Raw genomic sequence first — 9,963 nt, forward strand, 5'->3', positions numbered from 1 at the left:
TGTATTCAAGTTATTATTTAACATGCCTCAAACAAGGGTGCGAACACTATTAAATGAGGTTGCAATAAAACATTTTGCACCCCAGTAGACCCGGGCCTGCAGCAAAGTGAAACTGGGGTGGATCACCCAAGCACAGCCAATCAGAGCATTGCTTTCTGCTCTAATTTCGGATTAGCTGCAGAAGGCAAGCAGTGGTCTCATTTTGTCACAAAGTATTGCTGTAATATACTCTGTGGGGGAAAACACAAAATGTACTCATTTTCCCAAAAAAAAAAAAAAAAAAGTTGGGTACCCAAACTTTAAGGTGATGTCAGTGTGGCAGAAAATGCAGTATTTGCCCTTCAGAGTAAACATTTACATTGGCTCCTATCTGCTTTTGTTAGGTCTGAAAACGGGCTTTGTTAGAAGTAAAACCCCGGCTACATGACATAACCCACACAGGAGACGGATCTGCACAAATTGGAGGTGACATTTGGAATTGGTCTGCATTAGGCTCAGATTGGTCCCTTTGTCTAGTGGGAGTCTTCGCAGCAGCTTACATCTATAGACAGGCATTTTCGGAGTATATCCCTACCTCTCCCTCCCATGAATAACTTAAGTTGCCCTTGATAATGCCACATAGGGACATAGCCTCATTCTGCAGGTCCAATTTGCCCTTTAGACGATGCTGACTGGCTGCTGGTGGCGTACCTTCTGTCTCTTCCGTAGAGTGAAGTTCTTCCACAGGAGCAGAGTGAGTTGCGTCGAGAGACCCATTACGGCTGATCCTCGGCAATATCCTGCCAAAGCGTTGCTATGGCAACCCGGCCCACTTAATAACAAAGCCTGGAGGGAATAAAGAAAGGCAGAGTTTGGTTTTAATACAGAGGAGCCATGCATCTTGAAGGGGAGTGCCACTAATCATTCACTTCCTAACCCGGCCTTGGGGCTAGCACCTGTTTCAAAGAATTATTATCACCTCGGCTCATAGCTCAGCAGGGCAAGGCTGTACAGTCACCAATTTATATTTTAATATTGTAACTATAAGAACAAGGGTTAGGTGGTTTGAGGTGTATAAGGTTACACATTTTTAAAAATCCAATATATTTCTTGGAGAAAATGAAAAAAATAACATCTTTTTACATTTACATAATTTATTACACAAAATTACTTTTATAGAAGGGACGATAAACAGCAAAAAACTGACCAATATATGTAATATTTCTACACTTTTATAGGTAACTGTACAGTCATTTCAGATTTTGTAATACTTAAATCTCAAATAATACATTTACAGATGTGAACAGCGTGTAAAGATTATTTCAACTCAATTTTGCATCCTTATTTGTTTCTTTTTTTCCTACAATATAACAAAGCAGTATATGCATGTTAACAATAACTAATCATTCTACCCAACTTACCATCACTGTATTTAAACCCTATCAGACCAAGACCCATATTTTTATGAATCACTATCCGAGTTAAATAAATGACAAGCGTGTTACTTTTGGCACTAAAACTTTTACAGCAGCTTTTACCAGGCACCGAGCCGAGATTACAGCGCTCCTAAACAAATACATCCACCCTGACATTTTTACACCTCGTCTGCATCAAATGTGACCTTTAGGAAAGACTCCACAGTGCTGCTGAGATGACAACACACATTCACGTCATACACATCATTTCTAATAACAGAGAACATACAGAGAACTATGCGGAAGAGTACCTAAAGTTTAGCTAATATTTTTAAATGGTGTTAGTATAATTGATGGTAACGATTCAGTTTTGATTTGGTTCTGGCCTGATATAGATTAAAACTGTACTTCTGAGAGGCACAGTTTTCAGGCACAGTACTTTTACTCCTATTTAAAATATACTACAGTAACAGTACTTAAGTAAAGGTTTTGGTTACTTTATCGATATCATATTGTATAGATTTGATTTGGAGTACTCACTTTTGTGGTCTAGGCTTTGAAAAACATTTTCATTCAAATCAGATGCATCCAGACAGTTCTTACAATATTATTTGAGTATAGTTATGTCTGCCAATTGGTTACTGTTACTTGTAATTTCTTGGACTGCTACACTTCTTATTGCATAATATTATTTTAAAGTAACAGAGCTCTTATTTGAGCACAATTTTGGCTACTTTAATTGTGAATATTTTAGGAACAGCGTTGAATTTAAAATTGAACAAGCAAATATAATGGATCAAACGGCCAAAATGTACAATATGTAACAGCAGTTCTTTGGTTATCTGAGCATCATTATATTTTATATTCATTGTTTACTGCATGTGAAACAACACTAAACCACTTTGTTGTCGTGCTAGCTGTGTTTAAACCATTTTGTACAGTAAAGTGCTCTGTGGTCCGCTGAGGCCTCAGATGGGAGTGCATACAGAGGCAGGGCAGGTACAGATGCACTTTTTAGCCTGAGGGGGTCGTCCTGACAAATGTAGCACCTTTTAGTGCTCCATTTCCTCTGTCTAGGATCCATCTGTACTCTGCATCTTTACATTATTTACAGAGCATTCAAGGATGTTTTGTTTACTGCAATAGACAAAGTTCAACTCAATTTCTGAATGTTTAAATTTAATTCTATATATAATTTACATAATAATAAAATATATAGATAGATATAGATAATAATATATTCTGTACAATTGTGTGACATTTGTTCTTTTGTGAGCTTGTGAAAAATTTAAATAAAACATTTTATGTGTTCAAGTTTTTAAGACAGTAAAGATCAGGTACTGCACCTTTAGCAAATACATTTTTTAGATGAGAGGCAAAATGTCTCTCGTCAGTTGTCAACATGACAACTGTTTTAACCTCAGAAGCAGATTCTTATTTACAATTCTGATAATGTATTCTATCTACTGTTTTGCTGCAAATTGCACCATTATGTATTGGCTTCATGTTATTGTAACATTCCACTCTACAGTAATAAAGTGGCCCAGATCATCACATTGGTGCCCTACACACGTGCCAACACTAGACTCCATCTTGTATAATTGAGTATGTGCTGCATTTGTAAACACAGACTTCAACCCTGGTCTTTTGTGCGGTGCAGGAGAGGGATGGCTCCGAACCACCTCCACTCTCCAATCACGTCAAGCATGAAGGGTAAACAGCATCTCCGACTGCTCCTCCCAAACTGTGCCCCCTTAGGCATCCCTCAGACTCATTACAAATTAGTTACAATTGTTTTGAATCACTAAACATTTGTTAATATTCATTTTGAGAAAACAAGATTGTATTGTCTTGATCAGGAGTGATTTTGACTTTGTGTCTGGCAATCAACAAACTGGCTAATAAAATATACCTAGATATAGATTTCAAAGTGAAAATTGGGAGTAAACTGGAACTAAACTCGGAAATACATCTGGAGGACTGAACAAGAACTAATCCAAGTCCTCATGGAGAGAGATAAACTAAACAGTGAAACATTCTAGGACAAGTAATAACATCTCCATGGAGACGAGCAAGTGGCAAACCCTCCATCAGTAAAGTTACATACAGCAACTTTAAACAAAACATAAAACGTTCATAAAGGCACAAACTACAAAACTATATTTTAACAAGACTGTATGCAGTAGTCTGTTTATGTGGGCGAGCATGCAGCAAAGGACTGTTTTGCAATTCCACATCTAAAGAAAAAGATAACAAGTAACAACAGCGGCTCTGATTAGGATTTGCATTCAAGTTGGAGTGTATGAAAAAGTACAATAAACGCGGTCCTCTGGAGAGAGAGCAAATCAGCAAGAAGAGCGTTTCCACATCATTTTCATCTATGACTGCGAGCAACAAATTATTCCATTTTTTTTTATTTTACTGAAGTGAGTTTATACTATGATGATAAAAGTATGTAACACTACTGTATAAAGTCAATGCACTTCATGATAGAAACACTACACATCTGTACAACTGACTTTTTAAGCCACTGATGTTCAATAATGTTCTAAAAAATACAAAATCTCTAATAGCATCTACAACTCTAGGTAAAATTAAATCCAAGTCCACAAATAATATACAGATAAAGATGTACTATTTTTCTGGTAGGGGGGTCACTACTTGCTTGTGCTTCTGCATTACATTTAACTTTTCCATTTTAAGTTATCAATTCCTGGACATTTGATTGCAAAGAAAATATAATAATCACAGTTTTATTGTGTAACTTGACCTGATAGAGTCACCTGCTTGTTTCCCTGCATATACATAACTTTAATGCCATACTGTGGAATCTTCCAGAAAGACAATATCAAGAACCTCAACCAGAAAACTGAGTTTAGCTGATTAGGTTTATTATTTAGGACCATGTACAAAAGCTATAGTTCTCAAAGCTAATTTCCATCCGCAGTCCCCGAGACAAAACTGAATACATAAATAGCATAAAACAATGTAATTTTTTATTACTATTTGTATATGCATTGCAATTACATTAAATATTGTATCCCCTTCCCTGCTTCCTCTGTGACTTTAATTGGATATAATTCTTAATTCCACACTAAACGTTTTGAAGTCTTCGCATGAAAAGTACATGGTGCACCTTTACAGCACTATGGACTAAGCGGATTACTGATTACAATGTTTTATGTGGATCTCGGTGAGGCTATAGTTATGTGAAAAGTTTCACAGACTTAATTTTACACTTTACTGCTTCTTTACTTGATGATGTTATTGCTTTGCTTGGAATGTTCCAATTTAAATCATTAAATCTATCTCTATTGAGACAAGCGGGTGGTGCCACCAGGCCAAGCAATAAAAACACCAGTAATTAAATAATATTGAGAAATACTGAAAATACATAGTGCACCTTTAAGTTTACTCAATAAGTAGTAGCACTTGTTAATTACGGATTTCAAAAACACCCCCATAAAACTTGTATTGCAGTAATGCCACTTAAGTTTGCCCATTTCTCTTAGTTTTTTTCTTTTTCATTTGTAAATCAAGACTTCTCATCAGCTTTTCTGGCATCATTAATTCCACAGAAAGCCCCAAGAAACTACCACCAACAGTGTGTGGCGAGCGAAGAAATGGGGAAACTATTGAAAGGACAGAAGTGCTGATGCATGGCTGGCATTTGGGGACTGGGAACAAAACAGTGTATTATTTCAAGCCCGCGGATGATGGAAAGAGATATTCGTCTTACAGTATGGGAGCAGGGGAGAGCAGTGAGAAACCTGCCACCCGCGTTACAAAGGGCCGCTGTATTTGTCTGAAGGGTATAATGCTCCCAGTGCTGCAGCTTTCAATTTGTCTTTTTCCTGTCTGGCCCCGTCATAAGCCCCTCACCAGAGCAACAGTGACACAGCGGCCCCAAACACGTAGCAGAAGGCACCTTCAACCACACACTGTAAAAATATATCTGTGGGAGATAAAGATGTACTGTGTAACTTTTTTCTGGTAAAGGTTCTACCACCTGCCTGTCTCCAGGGAGATGTCCTTGCATAGTTTGGAAGGGTCCACAGTATGACAGCTTCTTTTTCTTCTTGTATGTCTATTGCGTAGTTATGTGTGTCTGTGTTGTATGCAGCAAACTCATTTCTACAAACTAAATTTCTCCCAAGAGACAAATAAAGATGTCCTTGAAACTAGATTTTAAAAACACAAGTTTCAAAAACTTTGTCCAGATGACTACCTAAGACACTATCAGCTTCATGGAGACCAGAACAGTGGAGCGGTAAATCCACTAACAGTATTTATAAAAACACCTGTAATGAAAACAATACAAGATTGATCAAATGGAAGCTATACTGAGGAACACTCCAGATAAATCAATAACATTTTCATGGAAACAGGCAGGTAACTAAGCAAGTTATTGTCTATCTTCTACAGTGTGCTAGTAACGAAGCAAAGAACAAACAATCAGACATTGCATTCAGCAGCAAAAACGTAAAAGTTAGGATTTTACATCTCTTTTTGTGTATATATACTGTAACTCTATAATGCTCAATATAATATTGTATTTACTGACACAACTGATGTATTTTAATATCAGGTGATCAGTATGAAAAAGTAAATGCTTATTTTAAAACAAATAAGATTAGAAATGGTTTCTAGTTTTTAGGCTGGCAACGGTTCTTTACAGACATTGGGTCTTAATCTCCTACTTTTAGAATGCCACTTTAAAATATTATGGGGTTATAAAAGAACCATATCATATTTTTTGTTGTTAAAAAGGGTAATGAACTTGTAAATTTGTTTATTGGAGCTTACAGAACTGCAAGTAGTTATAATTTTACAGTTTATGACTAAAAAAGATATTTGATTGTTGTATGATGTTTTTTAAGTTTAAAAAAAGCATCTCCAGTGTTGTTTGTGAACTTTTAAAACTTTAACACACTGTTTTATTCATTCTGCATCAATGTTTCTATTTGCAGAAACCATTTCAGCTGAATATTGTTTTGTTTTTTTATGAACATTTGTGTTTACACATTTTTCTGACTTGGAGCTTAATGCATTCATTTCATCCATCATTCTTTCTGAAAAGCAATGCATGGTCTGGTCTGCGCCTTACACTTGTGAGACTGGCAGGGTCGTAGACCTATAATTACTTATTTGAAATAGAAATGATGTCATGCTTGAGTTGCCGGGCGATGTGTGGACTTAATGCAGGCGCACGCAGTTGTTAGCGTGGCTGACACTTGATGCACAGATGTTAGCTTCGGGGATAACAAATTACTGAATTTAGATACACTGGCTCAAGAAATAGTTTCATCACACTTTCTTGCTTGTATAAATACTTGCAACAGTGCACTATACAGATATGGTTTGTTGTAGTTTTTTTTTTAGTTTATTAGTTTTTCTGTGTATTATATAACATAAGTAAATAGATATTTAACATTTTGTAAATCACAACATTAATCTAAAACCCTTTAATAATAGAAGTTCCATTGACCTTCTGTTCAAAACTGCAGAACCGCCTCTTCATAATGGTATTTCAGTGTAGCAAGCAGCGATTTTTCATGTGTTTTTATTATTTAAAAATGGCTACAAAGCATTTTTGAACCATAATACTGCTTAGAATCCAGCGCAACCGATGGTCAATGAGCTCTGCCAGTATTTTTGGGCCGATATGTAGGACAGATTTTGATTATTTTCTTCAAATTATTTAATTTTAATTTACTACAAACTCATCAACAGCCTTTTAAACCACAAACCTTTTAGAGAGAGGTGTATCAAATTTAGTGCAGTTATCTCATCATATTAAAGTCTTAAATAAATAAAACATTGCGCTTATGTTTTAGGCAGCAAATCAACCAATACATAATATTGGCTTGTGCTGGAGATGTAAGGCTGATACCTGATACACTAAAAGTCCAAATATCAGCTCGATGTATGGGCCAAACTATATGTATCTCTACCTTCAAAAATGCATGAATCAATCAAAATACAACTCTGAGTAAAGTGATGATGAGGAAACACTACTATGGTTAAAAGCTTATAAAAGTCAATTTTACATAATAGGAATAAGCATATCAATATATCAAAGTAAAATCCATACCTCACAGCTGCAGCTTTACTCCTCTTTCTATCTACCCATAAAATCAGTGTGGGAGTAAAAATCTGATTTTCTTCTGAGCATAACCTGTTACCAGTTACACTATCAGTAAATTTGACTGCAGCGGCACCAAGCACTGAACGCCGGAGTGCCAGCTTCACAAAGTGCCAAGCCTTTCATTTATACTGGCTGGTTTAAATGGTTCAAACACAGCCTCAGTTTTAATTTGAGTCAGACAGAATTGTTAAAGTGCTATAGAGTTACATAAGATAGATACAAATTTGCTAAGCTTATTGTTTTGAAGATTTTTTTTTACACTCTTTAAGGGCTTCAAACAGTGCTGGGGGTATAGACACTTCTAATGTATTTTTAATGGGAGTTACCATTAGCTTCTTAACATCGCAAACTACGTAAACCCTGGCAACTGCACTCAGCCACACAAGTAACATCTGAGCCTTGTTAGATGAACATAACAGACTGTAGAGTCAAGCGTAGTTTGTCAATGAAGCCTTTATAGCTAAAACAATTATTAAGAAAAAAAAAAAAAAAAAGCTGGACAATATTGCATAGTTTAACAAAATTAATTTCATAAAGCAGCACAAATCATCTTTAGATATAAATACAGATAGAAACAATATTGTATTTCAGTCCTAGATTTTCATGTCAGTTTTTCTTTTTATTTTATCAAATTGTGTGTGTGTTTTTTGTTTTTTTTTATTTAAAAGCAATTATCCAGCAAGATTAGTGAGGGGCACTGTAGAGTATAATATAAAAATCTAACTTCTGCTTAAATTATCTTCAATCAGCACTCTTCAAAGGCCTTTTTAAATTGTTCTGTCTTTTTCAACTTCCACGTCTAATCACAAACAGCCGCGTATTCACCGAGCTATCACCTAGTATTAAATCAGTCATCCCAGGTAATTAGATTTAGAAAAATAATACTTAAGCTGCTGGGCTACCGCAGGCGTCCTGTCAATCACTTTTAGCAGCTAATTCTCCCTTCATTAAAAACAAATGAATTATCAAATGATTCTGATTAATAAAAAGTGATAGGATGAACACTAGCACTTTATCAAGCATTACCAGGTGTCAGTCAAAATATAATGTCATCACAGTACACAATAAGTCTCATACATACAGTTGGTTCATTGGAAAGTTGCGTTGTGTTTACAGTTTCACTCTGGTAAATCATTAGCAGAGACGTGATGTTTCGAAGAAGGGGTCAAAGTACGGAGTATCCTTGACTCATCAAAAACATAGGGCTATGTTAAACTATGAATAAGCATTTTTTTTTGTGTATTCTTTTTATTTGGTTTGGTATTTTCATTTAAATATCAATAAGCTTGCGGCTGTTTTGACATTCAAAGGATTCAAGCAAACAGAGTGGTAGCAGAAGCCTAGTTGTAAATAATAAAAATTAGCGTACTCCATCATTAAATAAATGGGCTAATTACCAGCACTTACTTTTGAAACATGCTATTATTTGTATTAAAAGTCAATAGAGTTTGAGGAAAATGGCAAAACAACATTTATAAACTTAAAAGAAATAAAATTCGTTCAGTCTGTATTAGTATCGTAGTCAGATACATTCAGTTTTGTCGCACAGATTAAGACAAGTAACATAATAATTTGTGTACTACCCTCATCTTTGAACCTTGAACAACTAACTTGATATTTTTAACAGTATTTGACATTTTACCTAAGAGCGGTTCAGAGAGGGAGCTAACTCTTCAGAAAACTTAAAACTCCCGAGCAGGAGCTAGCCTCTGGAGGTAAGCGCACACTACAATAACAACATCAGCAGAAGGAGCACATCACAAGAGTCACAAACACATGTCCTGTCTATGAGAATAAACTATCAAAACCGACCTACCTGTCAGCTGTCAGCACATCTTCACCGCAGTTTTACCAGCCCCTGCCTCTGTTACACCATCCCTGTCCCTGTCTGCAGCTCCTGCCTTTTACCTGGAGTCATAAAACATGTAAATAGCCCCAGATGAGCCTATGGTAGCGACGGTAGCTACAGCAATAGGCCGGCCAGGGAGCACAGGTGGTGTAACTTACACAATGTAGACAGTACGCACATGTCCTAGTCACCTGACCAGAGTGAACCGGAGCACTGACCTACTACAAACAGGTCTAGTTTTGCATTTGTTTGAAGTGTGGGAGTTTGTGTTAAGGTTAATACGGGAGACTAATTTACAAAGACTATGTCAACAAGACTTGCGGCACCTTTTTATAATAATATGGAAATTAATGGAAAATGTTTCAAAATATAGAACATGTACAGTACCAAATGCCATATTATATTTGTATTGTTTTTCTTTTGTTTGTTTTTTTAAGTACCATAATTTCCGGACTACAAGCAGCTACTTTTTTCTCACACTTTGAACCATGCGGCCAATAAAATGATGCAGGTACTATATGGACAGATTCTTTGTTTGGCACATTGTCCATTCATATATACGGTCTATGGTT

The 9,963-nt window shown here is 36.0% G+C and overlaps 1 protein-coding gene across 1 annotated transcript in view; it reads right to left on the reverse strand.

Moving 5' to 3' along the window:
- The window catches only part of LOC110159332 (phospholipid-transporting ATPase ABCA1-like), a 234,285-nt gene extending 224,832 nt beyond the window's left edge, over nucleotides 1–9,453 (reverse strand). The window contains exons 1-2 of the mRNA XM_055156114.1: nucleotides 9,359–9,453; nucleotides 691–825 (exon numbers count right to left, since the gene is read on the reverse strand). Coding sequence (XP_055012089.1) covers nucleotides 691–756 — 66 coding nt within the window. The 5' untranslated portion in view covers nucleotides 757–825; nucleotides 9,359–9,453. The remainder of the gene's footprint in view (nucleotides 1–690; nucleotides 826–9,358) is intronic.
- Nucleotides 9,454–9,963: the final 510 nt, after the last annotated feature.

This window comes from Boleophthalmus pectinirostris, unplaced genomic scaffold, assembly GCF_026225935.1.
Source record: "Boleophthalmus pectinirostris isolate CB_2022bp ecotype Guang Dong unplaced genomic scaffold, ASM2622593v1 HiC_scaffold_20, whole genome shotgun sequence".
NCBI classification, from domain to species: domain Eukaryota; kingdom Metazoa; phylum Chordata; class Actinopteri; order Gobiiformes; family Gobiidae; genus Boleophthalmus; species Boleophthalmus pectinirostris.